The sequence below is a fragment of the Alosa sapidissima genome, chromosome 7 (genome assembly GCF_018492685.1).
Source record: "Alosa sapidissima isolate fAloSap1 chromosome 7, fAloSap1.pri, whole genome shotgun sequence".
NCBI lineage: Eukaryota > Metazoa > Chordata > Actinopteri > Clupeiformes > Clupeidae > Alosa > Alosa sapidissima.
The window spans coordinates 26,544,518-26,572,510 of record NC_055963.1 but is presented as its reverse complement, the minus strand read 5'-3'; the positions used below and the strand labels follow the sequence as shown (position 1 = coordinate 26,572,510).

Below are 27,993 nucleotides of genomic sequence, written 5' to 3'. Positions count from 1 at the left end.
AATGATGGTTCCTGAAGCTCCTGAAGTAAATGCTGTAATCATAACCAACGAAACATTTAGCGCAGCTTTGAAATCTTACGTGAAAATCTAAATTAGGCTATTATGGTCTGGGTCGATAGGATCACGTCACGGTCCGGACTCGGACCGCGGTCCGCCATTTGGTGATGGCTGCTATAAACAAAACATCCATAGATTTCTAATAGATGAAACCCAATTTTGACCAAGATTGGGAGTTAATGGGATTTTAATGTTGATAGCTTAAGAAAATACTGATAGCTTGATTAAATGAGGAAATAAACATCTCGCCATAAGTGATGCCATTTGAATACAAAAGTTGGACTTTTTGGTATGCAGTGTGAGAAGAGTTTGCAGTCAATAGTCCAATTGGTCATTAAGGTAGATTATTAAAGCCCACTTTTCTCCTCTTTGCCTTACAGCAACAATAGAAAATTGGAACTGTCTCTCAAGAAGTCTTTATTATTAAGCTTGACTAATTTGCACATTTTCAGACTTAATTTCCCTCCTCTGATATTGTTTCATTCATGACATCATCCGTCAAGATCCTGATAACAGGCAGCATTAATGTTCAGACTATTTCATGTTAATGTCCAGGCTATTTCAAATATACACAATTCATTCACACTTGAACTTCTTCCAGCCGAGGCGATAAGTCCTGTCTCATTTCCAGTCGAGCCTCAAGCATATTTTATCTTGGCCCGTCTCTCGTGCCAGCTTTCACTTTGCATCCCACCTTCTCTCCTCTCGGGCACATGCACACGACTCACACACATGTCCTCTCCATCACCCTGCTCACAACACCACCCTGCCTAGCTGTGCATTCGCCAGCCACAGCCTTGGGCCAGGTACTCTCACATGAAAAACAAAAACCCTCCACCTCAATCTGCTCACACCATACATGCCCAGTATGGGGATTCATGAAGGCCATGCAGACATGCAAGTCCAGTCCGAGACCCAAACCATGTGCAAGCATTACACCATACACATATAGTAGATGTCACCACCTCATCATGTCATGACAAGGGAAGTTTCAGAGAGGGTGCATGGTTGGAAGTGTAAAATTGTCGTTTGCCCTTTAACCCTCTGAGCTGATATCATTAGCCGGTTCTGTGGGAGGCTTAAACATTACAGCTATTATAAGAGCTTACACCTCTGCTCATTTTCTGAGCTCCTCAAATACCTTCGTCATACCATTTAATGAGTTTCCTATGGCATAATAGGACCACTAGAAGTATTGTAATAGAAATACATGTAAACCTTTGGAGCTGGGTCATATTTCGGTCATTTTTTGTTTAAGGAAAAGAGAGACTACATATTTGTATAAAATTTCACCAAGGCCATGTTTGTTTATGAAGTTTTCTTGTCTTCATTTGCATTACATATGCTTGAAAAGCTTGTTTTCTGTACTGGCCAAATATGGCATTTAATATTCTGTTTATAGACTGATATATTCAACTTTTTATTTTGGGTAATTTGCTTTATGCTTACAGTCAGGAGAGGGAACACAAGAAAGCCTGTTGATAATTAATGTAACAACTCTGAGCTCTTGCAACCCTGGCAACAGTTTGGAATATAAAAATCTTGTCTGGAGCGGAATCGATCCCATGCAAATATTCTGGTCTGTACGCTTCTAAACTCCTATTAGAAGATCAGTGAGACCAGGACAAAGTCACTTAGAGATAATAAAGACTTGTGTGACCGGAGGAGAACTGCAATAAAACCGCAAATTACGGATATTTAAGCAATCCCACAATCCCTTTATTAAATGGGTGTGAAGGCATCGGGAGGATACGGCATTTATTCAGAGACTCGGTAAATCCCACACAAAACTCAGATCTCACACAACACTCAGATCAATGCCAATGCCTTTATATAATACCAGAGAGAACTTGTGATATAAAGGACCATTACACATCAAAATGAAAATCACTAGATTCCCTCAAGACATATCGACAGACAATAAGAGACAGTAGTCTTTTGTGGCTTACCACAAAAGATTACTGGCTTACAGTTTTGTCCTTTTTACGCACATTATGCATGCTTGTGCAATCACCACATCAATCAACACTCAGTCATACAGCTGTAGCCTATGTTGCAGTAGCCCTTCCTATCATTTAGTTAGCTTTGCTCTTGTGTTCTTATCTCAAAAGGTGATATGGGAGGAACATCCCTCAGAATGTCCAGCAGGAACCTCCATCCACCCTGTCACAATACCTTTGAATGTATACATTTGGCACGTCATATGAATTCCTTAAACGAATGTCACCTGTAACCCTGGCGTCGCCTTTACATTGTGTAAAAGACATATTTTCCTTTCTAAGGGCTGCAAAGAATTCTCTCACATTAAAAGGCGTCTCTTTCAATAGGGCTTATTCCCTCTACGGCAATTTTTTGAACCAGTGCAGTAGAAAATGGCTATTGCCATGAGAGTGAGTGTGGAGATTGGGAAGGTAGAGAGGGACTGAATACTAAAGAGCTCTCGCTATTCTCCCTTAGTGCAGGCTAAGTCACGAGCAGGTCATTATGGCCCCCGGATCTAATCATACGTTTCCACTTGGCAGAGAGAGTATTGTAATTGGAAAGTATTTGAATGACGTCTGAGGCTCTTGTAGGAAGGCTCAGGAATCGGTTTCAAGGCAAGACGTTGTGAAGATTCATTGTAATTTCAATTGAGTTCTCAGCATCTAAAGTGACCCTCTCTGTCTCAACTGGTCCAACAATCTTATCTAAGCAGTATGGCTATTATAAGTTGTAATCGGCCTAATTGAAGTGCCTATTGTAATTCAATTTGCATCCCCCAAGAGTGAAATTATCTCCGCAGTTCTTCCTTTTCCAGTTTTACTGGACAATGTGATGCCAACTTCATACTGTCAGGGAGGAATCATCTCCCTTATCTCTGTGACTAGTTAATTAAAACTGTTATTATGGGGTGACAGAAGAATACCTTTGTTGTGCAGGTGTTTGCATGTATCATGCGTAGCATTTCAGTACTTGATGAGGGAATTTATCACAGAAGACAGTCCCCAATTAATGTTTATTAAACCTACATAACTGAACTGTAGATTGATGTTGCCATTCAGCTGATGTATATAACACCATGGCTGATATGTTGAAAGGCTTTAAATCCTCGCTGTGTGTGTAGTTTTAGGAAGCTGACGTTCAACAACAAAGTGGTGTTTTGACTTCTTTTGATAATGAATTACCAGACATTCCCCAGTTACAAGTACATTCATTTGTCATTCGATGATTTTCCTCGCATTTTCTTGTATAAGCAAGTGTGTGTGTGTGTGTGTGTGTGTGTGTATTGACCGAAAGTGTATGTGTGTGATGTACAGAGATGTAGGCTATACGTTGAGACAAATGGTAGTCTTATTTATTCTGCGGCAGCACAACCTGAAAAAGATAATACACAATTTAGATACATGAGTACTCAATACCAAACAATCTTATGATTATGATAACACCACTTGTAAGCCTGTTCAGTGATATACATCGGAGGTTAGATAATTGCACCTTTGATTGTAGCAGTACTTAACTAGACCAATAATCAAAAACACTACTGCAGTAAATTATTACTAAAAACTATCAAGATAGAAATTTTAATAATCCAACACACTAAAAAAAGTGAAGTGAAGTAAAGCACTTCTTCCACCTTAGTCAGGAATTTTTGACCACTTTGCTGGGTGTGTTGTTAGGCTCTCATCTCACCGAGTCCCTACATTCCCTGTGGGGCCTCTCAGGAAGACTGAAGGGAGACTGTGGAGGTGGTAGAGAGAGAGGGATGAAAGGAGGGAGGGAAGGACAGAGGAAGAGAGGATGGGGGGGGGTGGGTCATGATGTCTGGTGCTGGATTAAACTGATGCAGGAGATGAGGGGAGCCAGCACTCTCGTTCTACACTGAATTGGACCAGTGGGACCCGTCCTCAGGGATACTCACGGTACACTGCTCCCCCCAAAACTTTTCTTTTAAACTGGCCCTGTGAAGAGAGGGAAAGAGATGAGAAGAGAAGAGAAGAGAAGAGAAGAGAAGAGAAGAGAAGAGAAGTAAAAGCAGCAAATCTTAAGGGAGCGAGATTGTCTTTTTATACCAGACCGAGCAGCAGAATATGGACCTATTAAAATGATTTACTCATGAACACCACTTAAGATGCTTTTGCTTTTCTGTATACAATAGCATACTGTATATGACAGTCCCTTATCTACATTAGGTCAAAGCACAGCTCTGACATGCCTCTCTGCTAGAGAAGCGCTGATCTTTATCAATCATGACACATTGGCTAAGTGCTTTCACACCCATGACTTCTGGGAAAAGAGGTGTTATCATACGATGCAAATATGTTTTTCCTTTGCTCTGGGCTATTACGATAGGGAACATCTTTTCAATTTGCTGTGAGGACTGCTGCCCACTCTCATGATCCGGTCAACAGCAGGAGCAGTGAACAGATCAATTTACATACCAACTGTACCAGGTAGCATTGCTTAGGAATTCATCAGCCTGTGAAACATTACTTGCAGGAGGAATTTGATATGTATTAAGGATGTAGCATGTACTGTAATGGCCAAACACAGAGAGAGTGGGTCCTGGAAGACATATTAATCTGAAAGCCCTATTTTCTCTATAAGTAGGTCTGTGTATATTGTAACACCCACCAACGTAATACCTTCTTTTTTATTCACATTTTACAAAGCGTCCCAACTTTTTTGGAATTCAGGTTGTATACAACTCATATCAACACTATATTTAATTGAGAATAGTTCAAAGACAACATATCATTTGTTGAAGGAGAGAAATGTTACTATTTTATGATAAGTATTAGCACATTTTGAATTTGAAGCCAGAAACACATCTCAACAAATTTGGGACAAGGGCAGCAAAATGCTGGAAAAGTTGTGTAATGATAAAGACATGTTTTTAAACAGATAGTTGCACAACCGTGTTTTCAGCGAGCATGCTGTGACTTCTGTTTGGTTTTACATTTGGACCGTGCAGACCTGTGGCAGTAGGCTAAACTGTAGCCCGGTCAGCTAGGCTATTGCATAGTATTATGATCCGTAGGATAATTGGGTTAATTGTGTTGATTTTCATGTGATCGTGCTGCACGAACATATTAGCTTACTGTGTTAGAAGTTATTGCTCCCACTCCTTTAACATCATAGGCTCTTGTTTTGGCTACATGTCCACAGCCACTGTTTCCAGCTGTAGGCTATGCTATATCCTCATGACCACATCCTTTTCACAAGTTTTTTTTTTATCTTAGTCATTGTATATGTTCACATCCAACATCAAAATCAACTTAGACATTTAGGCTACATCCACACGAAACCAAAGGGTACCGGTATATTTTTTCTTACTGCTTTCACACCTTTAATAACACTGGTAAAAAAAGAAACTCGCATAGTGCATATGCCAGCCCAGTCGATGTGACTGTGATGAGTTTTCAATTCAACTGTAAAACTAATAACGTTCATTTTCAGGGTATGTGACTGCTATATATGTAGAAATGTTTTTATGTTTTGCATTAGGTCTGGAATAGAGCAAGTTACACTGGAGAAATTCTCGAGATATTCACAGAAAACTGTGTCCGGCCTACCTCCTTTTGGGGGGCCCAGTGCAGCGGGTGGGCAACGAATCAAGGTGTCCCGGAAATCGTTGACAGAAATTCATTGAAGGAAAAAAAAAATCTGACTAAACCTATATGACCGCCACTTTGTTTGTCATAATAATACAAGTCAAAGACCACTACAGCAACTTCTTTTCAATGCCTGCCATTCAAAGCCCTTTTGCGGACTCCCACATTCTCCAACCATCTCAGCATTCCGTCTTCTAACAATCACAACGTAGCATGAGGTCAAAATTGGTTCTTTTTCATGTTCCTGTAACTTGGCAAGAAATCCAGAGGCCATAGCCAACCCTCCATTCCCTTCAAAAAAACAGATATAATATCACTAAATCAGTGATTTATTACATTGGTAGGAAGTAAATGTAATCATTTTTTAACCTTCCCACCAAACGTTGGTGGGAAATTGGGTTATTACATTGGCAGTAGGCAACAGTTATTACGTTGGTGGGAAATTATTACACTGACAGGATTATTACGTATAAAACGTGCTGATTTTGTGCCGATTTTTATTATGTTGGTGGTGGTTTATTACATTGGTGGGAAGTTATTATGTTGGTGGGTGTTACAGTACATTCAGCACAAAAGTGATTCTGAATATATTTATTCTTAGCTGTGTGTGTATTTGTGTGTGTTTGGGGGTTACAGTACATGATGCAGGGACCTCGATGGTGATAGCATTTCTAGAATTGCATGTTGCCAAACTTTTGCAATATGCAAAAACAGTTATCAACTAAAATAGATATCATGTCTCACAATATGAGCTGAGTGAATGTCTGGTAGGTAAAGGATATCCCTACTGCTGTCTTTGGGCTGCAGGTACAAGGCTTGAGGCAAAGAAAGGGCCATTTTACCATTTCAAAAAGTAAAGCAAACAGAAAGCAAAAAAGTTTTAAAGTGGTTTATGAGCCACAAAAAATCATGGAGGAAGGTAGACCTTGGACATGGTCATTCAGACCCCAGTGGCATGCCTTTTCACTCTAATGACCGTGTGTCCTTTTCTTTCATGCTGTTTCATCAAACAGCAGTGTCTGTATATGTATTGGGGTTCTAGTGCATTTTTTCAAACAAGTTGTTCTCTGTGTGTCCACACAAGGTCACCACCGGTGTCCAGCCACAGTCTCCCTCATGTACCTGTAGAAGAGTGGATGAGCTGGGGTGTTTGGGAAGCTGAGCTGTATAGAAACATCACACAATGCGATAATAATGCCTATGGTTGCTATGGCAGCAGGAGGGCTCTGACTCTGGTCTCTGGATTTTTTAACGGAGCTTATGTGGGGGTAATATGAAACTGGTTTCCAGTGTGTGATTCATAAAAGACGCTAATTATGCTAAATGTTTTGCCGCAGATTTCATTGTTTTGTATGGCGTAAATGAGGGAAAATAGGAGTGATGTCGGTGCATTTAATTCAACAAGTAAACAGCCAGACTAATCACTTTGAAAGGGGGCACTTCAAACACATGATCCAACACGCTAATGCTCAGTCATCTCACTTCATAAATACACTCACTTCTATTCTCTCCTCGCCTAAAATGTATTGTAATAAAAACTAGGCCTACAAATAAATTTTAATTCAAATCATCTCTCTCTATTTCTTTCTCTCAGCCAAGAGTTTGTCGCCAGAATACACAACAGATGTATAGTATTTTGGTAACACTTCTAATGAGCATCATTAATTCTGCATTGATGTTATGCCAAATGAACTTATTGAATTTTTAAAAAGCCACAGTTATTTAAAGCAAATGATTTGAACATTAGAAATGCATCAGAAGTCTGCAATAAATTCCATAGCAGTAATTAAGCATATCTCCCAAACCTATTTAAATCCAAATAGATGGGCTGGGAAGGGATGGATCATTTAAAGGGTTTCAACTGAAGCCTTTGAATATGGGACACTGTCTTCATTTCCATTCATCTTTATCTCATCCCTTTTCCAGGATAAAATGTCATGGAAAGTAAACAACCGGACAAATAAGGGGGATGCATATAAACAAACAAACATTCATTCATATGTAATCATACACAAAACACACACATAATACATTATGGACATACATACATACATACATACATACATACATACATACATACATACACACGTGCATACTTACATACATGTAAATAAATTAATAAATTATTGTGTTACCGAGCAATTTGATTTGGTGACTAAGGCAGCATGTGCATTCAATACCACAGTCATGGTGGATTAAAAAATCCACAGTGGTTAGATGCAAGCTGTTGACATTGTAAGATGTGAGATATGGCCAGCGAGGTCCACAGATATGACTGGAACATATTTCCTTCACCTGCCTCCCCCCAACACCTTTTCAGCTTTCAGTAAACATGGGATCAACCCAGGGTCTTATCTAGCCGTGCCGAAAGCCTGGGCTTTTCTGTGCTGCTGGCTGCCTCTTACTGGCTCTTCCTGGTCTGGGGGAGGGTGAGCTCCCGACTCCCCTGTCAGAGCGGAAAAAAAGTGTACCATTACGGCGAACACCACAGTTCAGCACTATCGCTGTCCCCAGAGGGCAGATCTCACAAACAGAAATCTTAGATAAGCTTGTCTGCCTGGCTCTTTTAAATTGAATGGGTGCTGAAATACTGTGGGGATAATGATGTTGGACTGTGATGTGTGTGAGTGTGTGTGTGTGTGGATGTGTGTGTCTGTCTGTCAGGGATGGGGGGGGGGGGGGGGGTCTGTAGAATGAAAAATGTCTTGTCTCCTTTTTCATGCTCCTCTAACCACGAGTTTGATATTTTAGCATTTTTTTTTTATCCCTTATAATTTTTTTTTATCCCTTATTTTTAAATCCCTTATAAACGTCCAGAACTGTTGGCTGCCACATCTTCAAGTTGAGAATATTTTTTTCTCCCCTCTCATCAGCTGTCTCATCCAGATCAAAAACAGAGTGGGGGAGAAGAGAACAGGCTTTTTTTTAACTGTGCATCATGAGTATTCCGATTTCTTTTCTGTGCCTGGAGGTAATGATGTGTGCTAGGCAGAAGCACAACCTCTGCAATGCACATCACAAAGACCAGAGTCTCTGGTGGAGACCTACCCAGCACGCCTCTCCCTTTGACCGTGCAGCACAGGCACACTTGGCAGGATAGGCCACACTTTCTTCTGAACATTTCTTTTTTGGTTACCCTTTTCTTCTGAGCAAAAACAGTAGAGATGCCATTCACAGTAATCGACTCAGTGGCAGCACTGCTATGTCTGGGCATCAACTGTCCTCTGGGCCACAGAGTAGAACGGCGAGGTGTCAGGAGAGGGGGGGGGGGGGGGGGGCAGGGTTGCAGGTACAGCCAAGCGTTTGCGTGGGTGTGTATGTGTGTGTCTGTGTGTGCGACTGTGCGTGCGTGCTAGCTAGCAGCGGGTGATCCCGTACCATGTGAAAGCTGTGTTTAGACAAGCCCCCCTGGGAAGAGAGGCTGATTGATCATAGTCTGTGTGGCACCAAAAAGGATAGACATTGACAGTGCCTCACTCTTAAGAGAGGTAGAGCCAGAATCGGAGAGGGAGAGAAAGAGAGGAATAGATAGAAAAGGAGAGAAGGAGTAAAGCAGACTCAAAATGACAGATATTTAAAAATGAGACATGCTCTACATAAAAAAAAATCAACAACAATGAATCAAAGTCGAAGGAAAACGGAATAGAATATGTGGCATGTCAAAGGGATTTTTTTTGTGTTTAAAGTAGTTAAAAGGGGAAGGTGGTACGCTTTGGCAAGTGTTCAGGAGGGGGAATATCCAGATCTTCAGAAGTGGTTTCCCCCTGCATGTCTGAAACAAGACATTGTTTGTTGAGCTTTAATGGCAATAAGCAGCACATTAATTGTCTTGAGCTAAGAAGCCACAGACAAACAAAGCCGCTCCCCTTAACTTCAAAGCAGCCCAATCAAACAAAGAGACCCCTATACACATCTTCAGATCTCTGAAGGAAGTCTATTTTTCAGTGTAAACAAAAACTGCGGCAGATATGAATTCCTTATTCACCTGCAGCTGATGATGATAGCTGCACAGTATTCACAGGCAAATAAACAGGAGAAAAACAGTAAAATGTGGTTTTGTATTTTTGGTGTTGTAATATCTATATCTAACATCAATGCACATAAATGGACATGCTATCTTTTAGTTTTTTTTCTATATAGTACCTTGCCACGTACAAATGGCAATGTGTGACATCAGTAAGCAACAGGTGGCAATGTTAAACATATGTTAAACATACAGACAACAAAGAGGGTGTTGCAGTTACAGCCATTTCTTCATGCTTTTCAAAAAGGACACAAAAAGGCGCCAATCGCCAACCTGACGTTTTCTGGGATCTGCCATTAAGCAGGAGAGTGCCATTAACATGCAGCTAATGCTGAGGCTTATATAGTGGCCCCTGCTGCAAATTAGTAGGGCTGCACATTTGCATAATTATACCCACACATGCAAGCAAAGTAGAGGGGCGGCAGTCAAGACAGAGCAAGAGAGAAAGAGATAGAGAGAGAATGAATAAGAGAGAAGTTAGAGAGTGTACATGAGGGAAAGAGAAAGAAGAAAGACAGAAAGAAATGAGAGAGAGAGAGAAGATGGACAGGAACATGGAAAGGAAGATGGACAGAGAGAGGAAAGCTGAGAGAGTGAGACAGAGAGAGGAGAACAGAGAAAGAGAGATGGAGGAGAACAGAGAGAGAGAGAGAGAGAAATGAGAACAGAGAGAGAGATGGAGGAGAGAGGAGCAGGCAGTGGTAGTGGTGGTGGCGGTAAATTCTGTGGGTGCTGGGCTCCGGCCCATCTCTCCTCTGAGTACCGCGGGGGCAAACATCAAAGCCGCACGTAGTCGGAGATGGTGGGGGAGGAGACACTCTCCGCAGGGGATCCAACACACAGCCCACAGCCCCACACACACTGCCACGGAGTGCAGGCAAATTCCCACATTCAGTCTCCACAACCTCTGGGTCATTCAAGAAGAGATTCTAATGAATGGACACAGGAAACATATAGCAATTATGTGGTCATTGTGTGCAGTATGGAGGATTAAATGACTGGTTATATTTATAATAATAATATGTATATAAATTGCTAGCCAGTTGGTTGTTCATTACTAAGTGAGGAAATGGCACATTAATGAAGCAGTCATGTTCTGGTTTGAGGAGATATTAAATTCTGAGACACTGTGTTTAATGGCTTTATCTAGCTTAGAGAACGGTTGCTTAAAAATATTTGTTTAGGCTCGTTATTTTTTCACTAAAAAAAGATTTTCCCCTTCATAACTGAAAACAACAAATCAAAACTTTTTAATTATATTTACAGGGAGATGACAAAGCCTCATTGTTTTCACATGGTTGGCCTAACCGTAAAAGATTGTATCAGTTGTTTAAAAAATAATATGTAAGAATGGATCTGAATTATGGAGTGATGTTCTTTAACAAAGGCAAATAAAAACAGCCATTATAATGATGTTTAATATGCACAGGCTCGCTGCGGGGCATAATGCTTAAATCTAATTTAATGCTGTCTGAATTGATAACAACTACACATAAACTCAGTGTGAAAATACTTTATAAAATACTAAAATAATTCTAAAATACAAACATTGAAAATAGCCTCTCTCTGGAGCGCGTCTGTCTCCACATATATTCAAGGTGAGACCAATAACATGGCAGGCTCAAACATGCTGTCAGATTATATTTGCTCAGAAGGGAGAGAGGGAAACGTTTGGAAATGGCCATAAATGTGATGAAGAATATTATGCTGAAGTTCTGAAGATTGCTTTTCATATGAATACAAATGAATACAAAGCTAACAATTATGAGAGGAAATAAGTGCTTTCGTAAGTGGACAGTGTTGAATTTATTATATGCTTCCACATTTCACAACTGCAAGTTCCCTTTGATTTTTTTTCTGTCTTATTTTTTTGTCTGCCTTATTTTCTCCACTCAGCATGGATAAAAGTGTGAATTTTGTAGCATTTTTTTAGCTGTGTTTTAATAATTCACTTATCATCTTATTCAGTAGATTGCACTGCTTCAGAAACAGAAAACATAAGAGGGTTGGGGGTGGGGTGGGGTATGTTTGCCTACAGAGAGCCAAAGCTCTTGATGTTTCTAGTAAAACAAGACCTCACTGTCGGACGAACCTCAGGAGCTCTGAATCAAAATGAATCGCTCCCGTTAGCCATCTTACATGTCACTCTCACTCATTCTCACCCTTGTCTTGTTTTTTATTGCAGATTCCCCAAGTGAGCTACGCCTCCACAGCTCCGGAGCTGAGCGACAACACTCGCTACGACTACTTCTCTCGCGTGGTGCCCCCGGACACCTATCAGGCACAGGCCATGGTGGACATCGTCAAGTTCATGCGCTGGAACTATGTGTCCACCGTGGCCTCGGAGGGCAGCTATGGTGAAAGCGGGGTGGACGCCTTCATACAGAAGTCAAGAGAGGACGGTGAGTCCTACATGTTCTCTGCATGTTCTTCACCACATGTTCTTCATCGGCAATCTCTGAATCAGATTTGAAGATATTTCAAGAGCATCGTAAACTCACTAACATTTCGCATATCAAACGACTTACATAATAATATCCTGACAGATACCATAAGTGGAGTAATGGTAGTCGGTTCTTCACCACATGTTCTTCATCGGCAATCTCTGAATCATATTTGAAAATATTTCAAGAGCATCGTAAACTCAGTAACATTTTACATATATGCATCATACGACTTACATAATAATATCCTGACAGATACTACATGCCTCCGTAAGTGGAGTAATGGTAGTCGGTGTCCAGGGATGTAGCATTTTCATAGCATCATTATTTGTCATGGCTATATTCTGATATGATGGTTTAACTTGTATCGGACATAAGCTGGTTTGAGAGCTTCACATCGCTATCACATCACTGGCTATCATCATGATGACCAATAAGAGGACAGAGCATCTGCCATCACAGATTTATAATAAGGCTGTGGTCAGTGTTATGACAAGGATATGACAAGGTTATGTTAGTCCTATGAAAGAGTAACGAAAGAGCACTAGACGCTCACAGATTGCGAGAACCCCTTAACCTTCTGATCTGGAATGGAGGAGCTCTGGCCGAGCACTCCTGATTGATTGAGGTAGTGAGCAGCACAGGTGCACTCAGTGGCAATACGCTGGTGGCCCTTGAGAGCTCTTGTCTGATCCATACGCTTCAGCGCAGATATCCTTTCCCTAAGGTCCACTATGGTAATTTGATTTCATATTATGTTTCCATTTAGAGTCTAGAGTTTGAAATGCCGAAATGTTCTGAAATGCCGAAATGTTGAAAATGAAGTGAACTGGCAAGAGAAAGAGGCTCTCAGTCTAACAAAATGAACTAAAAGAGACTAAAAGGCACACGTATTGTCAGTTGGGATCAGGTGAGAGTCCTCACCGATCTAGTGTGTCTCTCTTATTAAATAGCTCAATGTAAATGTTCAGTGTAGACCAAGAGTATACAACTCGATTCAGTGCCTTAAGTAGCAAGTTTGCAAAAATGAACAGTAGAACATATGTTTGTATTATGCATGTAAAAAGGCATAAAGTATACTGGTTCATGGTTGTGTTTAAATCACAACGCTCAAGGCCCATCCAACATTTCAGCCCTGGCAGTTCAGATTTGTTTACATAAGCGACCTGCGTCGGCCCTGATTTGCCCTGAAACTCCCTGAATTCATAACATTTACAGTGACATGCATTACTCACACGTCATGCAGAGCAACAACAAACAAACTCACCAACTTGATATCCAGTGCTGGATGATGACGCATTCATGGTAAAAAGTGTGAAATAAAAGCACGTTTCTGATCTGAGCATTTTCTGATGTAAGCTGCCTGGCTGAAGACTAGTGCACCTGCCTCAGGCAACAGAAAATTCACAGAAAGGAACAGACAGAAAAATAAACAGACAAAAGCTCGTTTATGTTACATGTAACACCAAAAAGTGACCACATCCTAGCTGTAGTGCAAATCTAGCCCACACAGCCCTTCAAACTGGCAGTCGTGAGATGCCTCTTCTCCAGCTGCAGCAACTTAAATGAAAACTAGGACCCAAACACCTTCTGGAAAGAAAGCTTGTATATAGTGTGCTCACGTACTGAGACGATGAGAGTTTTATTGCTTGGAACGCACTTGTGTGGTAGCCCCACAGCCGAGCTGATGAGATTTGGTATGATTTTATTTTTTGGCAGACCCTAGCTGGCCATTTATCACCTTCTCCCCATTCCCCAATTTTGGTCTTTATTGATGACTGTTTGGCAACCAGAGCGCATAGGTGCGGGTGGATAATGTAAAACCAATACAGACTGAATATGTTGATGAGCGGAATAGGTCGTTGCTGAATCACTTATTTGTGTTTATGGATGGGGGTTTTAATGAAGGAAGCCAATGTTCTAAACATTTCTTATATCCCAACTCTCTTTTTTTCACCCACTATGTGGAAAACCCATTTAGTTTCAGATTTAACAGAAAAGTACCGGTATATTGTTTTGTGTGAGAGGTAAGCCTCTTAATTTCGTCTTGACAGTGTAGCACTTACCTTTTAAAGGACATTGTTCAGTTCCCTAGAATTTAAGGGGACTTAAATAAATGGTGCATGCCGTAGAGCTGTTCTTTTAGAACTTACCAATGTAGTGCATCTGCACCCTCCATATGTATTGGTGCTCTTGGTAAAGTTGAGTAAAAAGTAAAACACATATTTTAGTGATTTTGTGAAGTCTCACAATGAAAACAATGAGGAAAAATCCAACCTTGAAGGCAAGTAAATGTATTCAGAGTAAATACCAATGAACCATAAATAAATTAACCATGGAGTTCATGACATCACAACCACATTCGTCAGATGCACGACAAATTTCATGAAGTTAAATCCATAGGGGGTGTTGCAACTGACATTTTCAGTATCTCAAGACATGGACCAATATCTTATAATGTAGTAATAATGTTCAAAGTTTACGAAGTTTGACACAATTTGAAGTGCTGAACACTTTAACTGCCAATTGCTGTCACATTGGTGTGTAAGTAAGAGCATGGGCCCTTGGGACTCCGGCTGTTGCATGTCCCTAATCATAACACAGACAGACAGCAAATGTGTCCGTCCTATTTGCCCCATCTGCATGGCATCTGCCATGGCAAATTTGTCAGTCTGTCCTTCCATATCTTTCACACTGAACATACTGTATAACTGACTGGCAATCAGCAAGTGGATATCTTTTGATGGTGGCCGTCCAAAGAAAAAGCCTTGCAGTACAATAGCGTGAAGAGGTGACGGTTGGCATTGGGAGGTCTGGTTATGTAAATTACTTTGTTCTCAGAGGGTATGTGCCCATGATAGCTCAATCAGAAGCAATTAGAAGACGTGCTCCGAACTCATTACAAGTTGAAATGAGTGGAAATGAAACTTGCACCGTAATCTTTATTGGTTTGGGCAGGAAAATTGAGTGAAAGTGCTGTCTTATTCCTTTGTTCTTACAAGAACAAATGGTATGCAAACTAAACTGCTTTATGGTTATTTTTTCTTACAGTTTTTCTTGATCGCTTTAATGCTTGCGTCAACTCAAGTTTTCAAAACAGTTAACACCCATGTCTGAACAAAAGCACTTGCAAAAGGCTATTACTCTCTCAAAACACTTAAAACATACAGCAAAAGCAAATGTTGCCTTCAAACAACACATCCTGTCGTCAAATCACTGTGTGATTTCAATCAATCATTATACACTGGACAACAAAATGCAAAATATAGTTCTCAAAATGAGCATTTTTGCTATGTCTGTTCTATTTCTTTCTTTTTTTCTGGTATCAGAAAAAAACTGTGAAAAGACTAAATGTACTGAATAAACCTAGACAAGACAAATTTCATTGAACTCCAACGTGTCATTTTTCACCGAAATAGACCTACAGTAAACACCATTTGTACTGTTTTCTTCACCAATTATAGGCAATACAGTACTTTCTCTTAGATCCATACTTGCAAATAGCAAGGCTGAACAGACATGGCATCTCTTATGGATAATGATTGCTGATTGAAGAATTGTGCAAAGGAGTTTCACACAGGTGTATCAGAGAATTCAGCCTTATGCAAGGAATCTCTACCACCTGTGAAAATATGTGTACCTTTTGTTTAGCACAGGGAAACAAATAGTTTGGGATCTTTGAATGACATCTGTGTTAACTGTTTTGCAAAAGGGTGTGAGAAATGTGTGAACCCAATGAAACCGTGTGAACACATTCACAAGAGATGACTTCTGCTGTGCGAAGAAGGTGTTCATGAAGAACAAGTGGATCCCAGTTTCTTTGAACTGGTCAAAGCAATCGAGAAAAACTGTAATATATGCTATGCATGATTTTGTATGAATGTACTGAATCAGTGACTTTATATGAGCACCTTTGGTGGGATTTTGCATGATTGCTGTGTGTGTTCAGGTCTAAAAGAAAGGGTGCATGTTGTGCAGGTTGGTTTAAAAAAATATTGGGTTTTCAGTCAGATTCTAAGATTATTGGTTCTCTTAAACCATATGTGTTTGCTGAAGGAAATCAGAACTAGATGCAGAGAAAGGAAAGCATGTCGAGCACACAGAGGTCACTGCACTCAGGCCAGCCACAGACCACAGTCTCCCTCCAGCTGATGTGGATCGCAATCCCTGGGTCTGGAAGATGACCTCCAGGCAAGCTTGGGTCTTGACCTCCCAAGGTTTGAGCTCAGATGAGCAGCTGGTTTTGTTCCTCCCTCCAGAAACCCCGCTAGTGGGTCTGGGGCTGTTTCGCTCCGTCATTAGGAGATAGAGCCGAGGGGGGAGAAAGAAAACAGAACTTAGCATAAGGGTCTAGCACATTGCTTAATGTAGCAAGAAGTTGAATATTGATTAGATGTGATGAGACTTAATGTTTGTTAATGCCACGGAAAAAGTCAACAGCGGGTGTAAATATTTACTCCAGTGTTGTACCTTGGATGTGTAAAAATTACACATTTTTGTTGTTGACATTTACACAATGTGAACAAGCAAGCCAAAAACAAAGATGATATGTGGTGCAAGGATATAGAATGGTGGAAGAAAGAGAGAGAGAAAGAGAGGGAGAGAGAGACCCAGAGTAATAGTAGGCTAAGAGATGAATGGAGAGTGAGTGAAAGAGAGGTAGAGAGAGTAAGAGAGGAAAAGGCTAAAAGTGACAGGAATAAATAGACAGTGAAGTAAACAGAGAGAAAGAGAGAGGGGGGTAGGATGATAGAGGGAAGAGAGAGAGGGTGATGAAGAGAGTGTGTGTGAAGGAGAGAGAGGAAGAGAGAGAGGGCGATGAAGAGAGTGTATGTGAGGGAGAGAGAGGAAAAGAGAGAGGGTGATGAAGAGAGTGTATGTGAAGGAGAGAGAGGAAGAGAGAGAGGGCGATGAAGAGAGTGTATGTGAGGGAGAGAGAGGAAAAGAGAGAGGGTGATGAAGATAGTGTATGTGAAGGAGAGAGAGGAAGAGAGAGAGGGCGATGAAGAGTGTATATGTGAGGGAGACGGAGGAGGAGATGGCATGCGTGTGAAAGCAGCCTGGGAGCAGAAGGAGTGGGCGAGCCACTGTGCCATGACGGGGCGTTTGGGGAGCCGCACGTTCCAGCTGCAGGCCCAGCCAGCACACTCTGAGGGTGGCCCCTGACCCCTGCGTGGGATGAGTGTAATCTCCACTGACACGCCTTCCTTCCTCTCTCTCTTTCTTTTTCTCTTTCTCATTCTCACTCCATCCATGACTCCATCCCTCTCTCGCTCACTCTCTCTCAGGATCTTTACTGCTACCCGTCCCCTTTCTCTCACTCTCTCTCAGGATACCAAGTCCTCAGCTCTTATTGGTCTCTCTTTCAGTCTCTTACTCACTTGCTTTCTCTCTCAGAATCCTCACTGCCCCCCAAGCCCCCTTCAAAACGCCCCCATTCTCTCTCACCCTCTCAGGATCCGAAGTGCCCCCTACCGCCACTTTTCTTCCTTTCTCAGTCTCTCTCTCTCTTTCTCTTCCTCTCTATCTCTCTCTCTGTCTCACTCTTTCTCTCTCTCTCTTTCTCTCTCCCTCTCTCTGGGCCCCCTGTTCCTTTCTTCTCTCAGCTCTGTCTGGCCTCCAGCTCTCAGCTCCACCGTCACATGCCCTGGAGCGATGCGTAGGGGCCTCTCTCAGATGATGCGATGAGGAACACGGGAGAGGGTAGGGATTGGAAGAGGAGGAGGTGGGGGAATGGGGAGAGGGGGGGTCGCCACAGGAACAGGCCACCTGGGGAGGGCTTTAGAGGATAAGTCGCATTGGTTACAGCCCAGGTCGCCATGTCGCGCCAGCATGCGTGCGCACAGTGGTTTGATGTCTCACAGGTTTGGTCTGCTTGTTGCAGAATGAAGGGAGGTGGGGGGTGTGAGGGGGCATCATGTTTAGATTCACCAGATCAAAGCACCTGTCTGCCTGGTCGGACGTGTTTCGAGCGGAGCTCAAACAATGCACCAAGCTGAGTTCACTCCAGGCAGCACGTCCCGACACAGAGCTGTTTGCAGCAGAGAGCTTGGAGCCGTGGCATTTCTTTTTAAAGACCACCGACATGGCGCGAGCCCTTATTAGAGCCTTAGCAACCCTCTTCTCACAGTTGGGGGAAGCAATTCAACACTCCCATGAATACCCAATAAGCCATGGCATGTCCAATTAGTATCCCACCGGACCAACCTATTGTGCTGACTTATCCATTCATGGACTTTACTTCCGCGCCACTTCAAAAGGACTTTGCTGTACGGTTGCTGTGGGTTAAGGCCCAACACACAGGATTGCAGTTGCATTGAGTTTTACTTGTGTTTATAAACAGACTAACTTTAAAAACTGTTATTCTTATTATTCTTATTCAAATGAATTACGCATAATAATGTATGAACTACTTTTTCAATACCTTGGTAACCAAACCATCATTAAACAACTAGGCCACACTCTGAATTACACTTCTTAGTGTCTATTTTTAGTTGCACACTGGCTTTTTGGAACATCTTAGAGGGCATTCTTTGGCACACAACCACAGCATATCACGTTTAATAAACGCTTACTGTATGTTCAGCACAAATACAGCTCACGTCAAGGAAAGTGCAAACGCTGAGTTCCTGTTCAGACAAGCAGTGTTTAGAGTCAGGCTTAACCACTGAACTGTAGTACAAGATACAAGTAAGCATTATGGATATTTGACTTCTACAATTTGTCAATTGCACTGAAAATGCACAGCGTTGTAGTGAAGTTGCTTAGCTGTGAGTATACTGTACTGTTCTTGAGGTTAACTTTTTGCGGGGTAATTAATTTGTGCACCTCTCTGCTACTATTTCCACGGCAACCCACAGTATCTAATGATGCAGTAAGTACTGAGTGGGTTCATTAAAGTGTTGAGTGTTCTACTTGTTATAATGTAATGTCATAATGTCTGCACTTAAACATCTGTTACACCAACAACTGTTACAATATAACCCTAATGGACTTAATGTAGAGCATTGCTTAATGTAGACATAGCTTAATGAACACACAGTATAATGAAGCCATCATCTCTAGCATTACCTGGAAGCTGAAACCATGTAGCGTTGCTGGAGACCTGCTGATTTGTTAAGATACTGGTGTTACCCAGCACCTGGCTAGTCCAGGAGTTGCAAAGAACATTGTCTCTCAGCTTTTTCCCTGGAGGCCCCCCTGCTAAGATCTGTGCTTCCCTCAGTATTGCTTCAGAGATCTCAGATAAGACTTCAGTCCTATCTGATTCAGATTTTAAGAATTCAAAAGGCAAGATGATATTATGATGGTACTGTATGCACCTGCGTTACTCAATCATTGCTTTGGTTTGCTGGAGCTCAGTCGCTGTTGTTTTGTGTTATTGTTGTCGTTGCCTTATCAGTAGTTCTTTGGTAGGACATCTTGTGGCAGCTCTGTCTTAATGAATTAATCAATTCCCTCTCTCGCTTGCACAAGCTGCGGTGTGCCTAATGTCTCCGCTTAAATGACAAAGCGGCTTGTTTTCCCATCAACACTTACCATCATGGTGTGTCCCTGGGGACTGTGTGGGGATATTGGTGTGGCTGATGGAGTATCTTTTTTACAGAGATACTGGGAGCTTATTTTCCCCTTCTGAGAAGAGCAGAGCCTTGGCATGGAACCATAAACCATCAAAAAATAAGCTCCCATTCTCTTCTAGTGGAGCTGAAGATGAGAAAGTCTGAAAAACTCTTATTGGGGGGGGGGGGGGGGGGGGTGAGAACAGGAAATATTATATCACACATTTGTAACCCTACCCATAATTTTAGCCCATTTAATGAGTGAACACCAATTTTCCCAATGTACACCACACTCTCTGATTAGTAAGCGTGACCCACCAAATGCACACAAACGCAGACAGATGCAAAACACACACAGAATTAGTCTCTCTCTCTCTCGCTCTCTCTCTCTCTTTTACACGCACACACACACACACACACACACACACACACACACACACACACACACACACACATACCCTCAGCCCTGCGATAATGTCACAGTGACAAAACAGTATGGCCTTCGTGGTGGTGGAGCATCTGTGTGGCCAATGCCTCAGTGTGATAAATTCATTTTAAAGTTGGCTTAATTGACACATCAGACAGTCAGGCATGCTGCATTTGCAGATTGATTGGACATGCTAATCGAAACGCAAAGTTAAACATATTAACAAGGCCTCCTGATGACTCTTCTGATTAATTCCATATTTCATGCCATGTTATCACAAATTCCATACCAGCTGTATGTAATGCTTGATTGCCGTGCCTGTTCATGTAATGCAGATATACTAGCATGTAAACATTCCAGAGGGATATACCTATAAGGTTGGAATACATGGGGGATGGGGGGGGGGGGGGACGCAGTGTGCAGTGTATTGTGCATTAATAATTGTGGATTAATGGGAACGTATTGGAAGTGGAGATTGGGGCATCCCTGGATAATAGCCATCTGGTGTTGGTAATGGTGTCGTCACTGTTATTTTCCATTTTGGATGCTTCATTGTGCCTGTGAATACACATTAATATGTAGAGAGCTTAAGTAAATACTCATGTTTTCTTACAGTATGTCAGTTTCTTAATTAGAATTTCCGTAATTTCACCATTTCTCTGATGCTAACATTATTTTTTCTAAGTGTGCCATTACTGTGAATATACCTTACAGTATTAGCTGGATATTGTGATTATATACAGTAGATAGTATTCATTCAAACTGATCATAATATTAATTTGTAATCAATAACAATTTTCTAGATGAGATAACCTTCACAGAATTCACATTGTGCTACAGTACTTAGTTGGCCAGAGGGTTGAACTCTCTCACAGACCTTCTGAAGGCTGAGGAGAAAAGTTGTCTCCACACAAGTTGTCTCCAAGTATGTGCCACAGAACTGCTCAATAATTATTATCTGTAGATTATTTCCCATATATAAAGAATATAAAGAGCGACAATGGTGAGTCAGTATTAATAGACAACAAATAGATTTTAAATGTTGACATGCTTGTGCCAATTAACTCAACCTTAAGGTCAACCTTCACTGATAATGTACATGAGCTGTTTTGTTCAAATGTGTCAGTGAGAAATTACCCTGCACCACCTCTGCTTATAATTCTATTATTCAAATCTAAGAGACACTGGCCTGTGTGTGCATTGCATGTTGTAGCTGCCAGCTATTTCATTTCCCTATGGTCTTGGGTGTAAAGGCAGCACTACTCCAGCAGTTAAAGGAGAAATGTACGTCTCAGATCTCAGCTTCTCGAGGTCACCGAGTACTCTTGGTATGAAAAAAAAATGAAAACAATCGTTTTTACCTAGCTCGAGTTACAGCCAGGAGCTAATTCAGCCAGGCAGCTACAGCACACTCTGGGGGCAGGTCCGTGAGCTCCCATTTAGATGCCCACAGGTTTTTTTTTTGTACCGACAGTACTCGGTGACCTCGAGAAAAGGAGATCTATGTGAAAACTCGCCGGATTTCTCCTTTAATTTAGGTTATGATAGAGTGTGTGTGACTTAGGCAGCATAGTCTGGGATATTATAATACCGCTGGAGAGACTATGCCCAGACTCTTCATCCATGTCTGTCTACCATTTACTGCCACTAGTCTATGTTATAATTGTGTATTGACTCATATAGGTTAGTGGGGGGTTGTTTTTACCACCATTTAGGGAAACAATTGCTTTTGTGTGTACAGGAAAAGTTAGATTGATCAGCCAATATGTTCTGAATAGGATTTAAGTGTGTATTGTCTGTGCTATGTGAGGTTTGTGTGATTTCATGTGTAACCTCAACCTCCTTTATCACTTAGTTGATGTGTATTGGGTTGAATTGTTTCTTAACACAATACAGTAATTGATTTGAGGTCACAGCCACCATTCTGCACAAAGCAAAATTACTCCATAGATGTTGATCAAAGAGACTTCAGGTAAAAAGCTTGGGCCTGAGGTTTTGGATGGCAAAATGAAGGAAAAAGTCAGTTTATTATACAAACGTGATAGATGTGCATCAATAATTGAACATTCATTTAGATCATTCAGAAGCCCTCTGTGCACAGGTCTCATAGTAATTGTTTAAAAGGCTGCACTGTGGGACAGACCACCACCTGGAGGCAAGGACGCAATAGTGTGCACCAGTTTAATCAGGGCCGGTTTCTTTCTCGATAAAGCAACATCACTGAAATGTTCAATAGAAACAAGTGGAAAAGTTTTTCCCCTAAAACTAATGCACTGTTTCTTATGGAACTTTTGCTTTTGCCCTTATTGTAAAACCATGTAATTCAACATATATTGAGATCTCGCTCACATTCAGTGTTTATAATGTAATATCACAGTGAATTGTATGAGCTGAACCTATAGGGAACAGGAAAAGTCATTATTTGTGTAACAGTATTTCTAATTGCCTAGTGTCAAATCTGTGATGAAGCAACCACTACTTGAGTTTTTTTTGCCCTTTTTGTCAAATGTCCCTACCACTGCTCATTCTCACAGTCAATCCAACTTACGACTGACTTACGACTGACTTACGAGGTAGCTCTGTCTTCCTATAGCAAACATGCAAGATTGTTTTTGAAAAAATGTTTTGACCTGGCCAAAAACATACCTTGTCTAAAACATATGACACATAGGCCTTCTTTGAAAAGACGCCTTTCCGTGAGTTTTCTAATGCCCTCTTTGAGAAGACGTTTTTAGATTCTGGCTGACCATATATGAAGGCACTATTGGACTGACGATGTAATTTTCTGAATCTATGTTGACAAGTTTTGATATCCTGAATGATCTCAAAGCAACTTTGGTTTGCAGCCCTGTTCATTGATAGCATCTTATGCCATAATTTCAAGTGGAGAACTTAGGGCTGCAACAAGTAATTGATTAATCAATGATTTGTCAACTATTAAATTATTTGCCAACCATTTTGGTAATTGGTTAATGGGTTTGTGTCATTTCTAAGGGGAAACACCTAGAACTTTTTGGATTGCAGCTTCTACAACTTATATGTTCAGCTTTACTTACTGTTCTATCACAGTCAATATCTTCTCACCATTTCTCTGACATTTCATCTGACATCTGACACAAAAAACAAATGGATTAATCAAGAAAATAATTCACATTAATTCTTATTAATCAATAGTTGCAGAATTCCTGATGTGTGGGTCTTTTAGGTGTTGGTACAATATAAATAATCATAGGGGCATATTGTGTTTGAATGTCGGGCTGGGGAATGTTCGCACCACTCTAAAAAGGCTCTGCGGTAGCCTGCAGTAAGACAATGATGTGAAGAGGGTTTTAGAGAAGCTCTGCACTTCTCACATTTCAGAGGGAAAAGATTGAGCCAAGGTTCCCTGCTGATGACCCTCTCTTTCTAACAGCCCAACACAGACATACGCACACACACACACACACACACGCAACCACATAAACACACACACATACTGACAAAGTCTCTCTCAAACACACAACACACTCTCTCTTACACTCTCACACACATCCGTTCTCTCTCCTCTCCTCTGCTCTCCTCTCCTCTCTCCATCCTAAACTCCCTCAAAAACAGCAGAAATCACTCAGTGCCACACACCTGTGAAGTGGCTGCATGGCCACAATGTATGTTCTGGTCAGAATTCATTTTTCACAAATTATGGCTCCGTCAGATCGCGGGGCCCGCGAGTCCCCTGGAGGAGGTGAGTCAGCCCGCGCCGGGGGTTTTTAGGGGCCTGCCTGCCTGCCTGCCTGCCGCTGCTGTCCTGCATAATTCATGAGCAAGTCTGGAGCCGCAGCCCTTGAGGCTCAAGGCTGCAGGTGGAGCTCAGAGAAGCGTGGGATAGATCGCTGGGTTACTGTAAAAAACAGGCTACTCACAAAATGCAGGACCACTCTCCCGGAGTATGGAAATGATATTGGAGGATATATGCATAGGCATTCAACCATGTTCAGTGAGCTGATAATAGATTACTTTTGTAGTGTTTGACAGTAATGTGTGTGTGTTGTCCAGAGCATAGTTGATATTTGAAAACAAACTCTGACAAATCATGACCTTCTTCTTCGGCTAGCCAGGGACAGATAAGTGGCAAAGTTGTTTATGATCAGTTGTATCAAATACACCAGAATAGAAAAACAAAACACTGTTTTATTTTGCTCTGTTTATACGCATTGCTGTGCACATGTGTATACCTGTAAGCATATAGAATAAGACAGCAGAAAATGGGAAAATAACATTTAAACATACATCCTCACTCCAGATAAAAAACAAATCTTCACAGCATCATGGCAGCGTACATTTAATCTAAATAATACTCTGCCTGTCTGAAAAATGGTCACCATCTGGATTTAAATAAGCAAATAGGTAAGAACCTCTCTATGGGGGCAATGCTATGATCTGGGGTTGCTGCAGTTGGTCAGGTCATCAATGGATTTTTTCTTCCCTGATTGCACGGGCATATTCCAAGATGCCAGGATTCATCGGGCTCAAATGGTGAAAGATAGATTCAGGGACCATGAGACATCATCACCAGACACAGAGTCCAGACCTTAATCCCATTGAGAATTGGGATGGAGAAGACTTTGTGCAGTGGTCAGAATCTCCCGTCATCAATGCAAGATCTTGGCGAAAAATGAATGCAACGCTGGACGGAAATGTTGTGACATTGCAGAAGCTTGTGGAAACGATACCACAGCGAATGCGTGCCATAATCAAAGCTAAAGGCGGTCCAACGAAATATTAGAGTGTGTAAACTTTTTTTGGCCAGGCAGTGTACAATCCTTAGCTAAGCTATCATAAGTTGTATTTATTAGTATTAACTTAACCCAACACATTGTCAGACATGAATGTTCACTATAACAAGAGACACATCGCTACGGTGAGTAGGCTATGGTTGACAAGCTCCCTCCTCCAGTGTCTTTCACAGTCAAACAGACTGTCTATGTGTGAGTTTCATCAACAGGCTGCTCTGCAGTATTGAGTAAATGATTACAAGGGATGCGGTTTCAGACAACCAAGACAAAGCATTGAAGCGATTACCTGTCAAGTATCGCGACCCATTGCAGATCGATACAACGGCCATTATCATTTGCCAGCTTTATTAATGAGTCAGCTCAAAGCTACTAGAGGGAATAATAGTCCTTTATTTAGACAACACCTCTGCTCAGATGGGGCAAAGTCTTATTGATCATTTGGGATAGGCCCGATGTTTAACAAATAAGCAAAAACAACCAGGGACGGATTAAACAAATATGGGCCCCTGTGCACAATATCAAAAAAGGCCCCCCTCCCCCTGACCGCGACGCGCGCGCGCGCGTTTGCGCATGCGCGTGCAGCCAGCGCTTCTCTCTTTGCTGTCGCTGTGCAGGCTGGTGCACAATTGCACACAATGAAAATATAGTACATTATGTCATATATTATAACTCAGGCCCACACAGAAATGAATTCCAGCAGCTGTTTTTATTATTAGGCTGTAATCTCCCTTTGCTGTCCAAACAGTCTACAGCAACATTTTTCACTAAACGGACTGGACACAGTTGTCATATCTGACGGACCGGTAGCAGGGACGTTGATAGTATTTTGTGAGAGGTGGTGCTGATCATATTACGGGGGGTTCGGGGGTGTCTCCCCCTGGAAATTTTCGAAATTCTGGCTGTTAAATATACCCTTTTAACGCAGTTTGGAAGGGGCATACAAACTTTAACAGAGCAAGCAGGGCCCGTTTTCTGTCTGACTCAGGTGACGTGAACATTGGCTACCTGCATGATAAGGTTTTCACTTCACTGCTGCTTGACACTACCTTGCATGGAGACATATTTCACGTTAACAGTGGAGATGTTAGCAAAACTATAGCGTTTGGTAAATGGAGATGCAGATCATCTCCCTAATTAATTTCTTTGCGCAACAGCCCACATTATGCGCTCACTCCAGCGAGACGAGTGAAATAAGTGTAGGCCTATCTGTCATCGGTATCGCCATAGGCTATTTGCTACGATATAAGCTACTGTTAGGCCTACAACAAGTCGCGATTTATTAGGCTATCCAATCGCTATGCTGTTTTCATGAACATTGCAGGAATCCACTTCATTCACCTACCCACGAGTGGGTCAGTTTCACTTTCGCAAACACGCATACACATTGAATGAGCACTCATAGCCTACCACTTCCACCTAATGTTATGCCTCTATATTTTATGAATTAAGAAGTATTTATTGATCAGGAAACATTTAGTTTATTTTTCTTTCGGTCCGCGGTTCCATAACACCATTCAGTTGTGCCGCAAATTAACCGACAGAAGCACCGGGCATAATCTAGCCTAAATTCATGGCAATTTTTGTTTAAATTTAGGGATTTGGCTCCATTGGCTGAGGGCCCCTGTGCACGTACACACTTGGCACAAGCCATGATCCGTCCCTGAAAACAACCATTGTGGTGGTAAACCTTCACCGGTCATGTATTACGTAAGGGATAATGTATAGAACGCCGGTCATTATGGGGAAAATAAGTCCCGACAGGGCGAACCGGACCCCGATGCGCCAGCGGAGGGGTCTTGTTCCGCCCTGAAGGAACTTATTTTTACTTATTTTACTTATTTGTTAAACATCGGGCCTATCCCAAATGATCAATAAGACTTTGCCCCATCTGAGCAGAGGTGTTGTCTAACAGATAGCAAGGTGACATTGATGTGATGTTGATTTTCCATCCAAATCATCATTTTGGTTGAGATTGAAATCTCAATGGTAAATAGAACTAGACATTGAATCAGCATTACAATCCTGACAAAACTCCGACAGTGCATGAGCATAGATAGAGAGACATCGAAACAACATTGGTTTATAGTTTATATTACCATAATCGATAGACCATCGATACATAGTTCATTAAAAGATATTGAAAAGTCATGGATGTATGGTTTACTGGGAAATTTTGACGTGGTGATTAAAAAGTAATGGATTTTTAGTTGACCACGCGACGACGTTTGAACTGTCCAGCCGGAGATCATTTTGAGCAACGGTTCAGTCAGACTAACCGTGTTCAGCTCTCTGTCAAGTTCGCCGCTCCACCTTAATGGTAAGCAAGCATTTATTTATCTAACGATAATGTTTCAAAGTGAAATTGTACTGCATTAACTTCGGGCATGTTTACAGTCTATCACATCGTAGCCTACTGTCTAACTTACAAACTCATTCATGCTTGAGTCAACTTAGGCTAGCTAGAAGCTACGTTATCTTTGCTGTGGTCAAATTAATGTTTTACGTTACGTTATGGCAGTTCATCATAATGTTATGTTAACGTTAACGTTACTCCCAGTCTGATTTATAATTAGGCCTTCCTTAACGTTAGTTGTCAGTAAGTTAGAGTTTATTATATTCATATGATTTACATAAAATGTTTGTTGAGTTTACTGTCAAAATGATGGCTGAAGATGATGTGCTGCTGGCTAACGTGAACGCTTAGCACTACTGTTACCAGCTAGCCTAAGTTGACTCTAGCATGAATGAGTTTGTAAGTTAGACAGTAGGCGATGTACATAGACTGAATATGATTATTTTAAAGTTTCACTTGTAAGTAGCCTTCAGTTGAACATATTTATCTAACACCGTCTATCTTTCTTCTATTTATGTTAGGTGACGCTTCACTCTACTGGATGGTGGACGATCTGACTGCAACCGTAGGCCTACTGGATGACAGGGAAGCTCAGCACACGGGAATTTATCAATGAAGAACAGTGAATAAATGCACTTGCTTTTCAAACTGATAAGTTGTCAATGGTTATTTATGCAAGCTTGTGTAGCCTAAACCAGACATACCTAGGCCTAGCCAAATGTATCCTGGCTGTAGATAAAGCAGGGTATGAATTTCCCAATATTTT

General features: G+C 41.5%; 1 protein-coding gene across 2 annotated transcripts in view; it reads left to right on the top strand.

Moving 5' to 3' along the window:
* Window positions 1-27,993, top strand: part of LOC121714100 (metabotropic glutamate receptor 4-like) — a 181,413-nt gene that overhangs the window by 100,513 nt on the left and 52,907 nt on the right. For both annotated transcript variants that reach the window (XM_042099279.1, XM_042099278.1), the window contains one exon: window positions 11,858-12,074. In XM_042099279.1, the coding sequence (XP_041955213.1) occupies window positions 11,858-12,074 (217 nt within the window). The remainder of the gene's footprint in view (window positions 1-11,857; window positions 12,075-27,993) is intronic.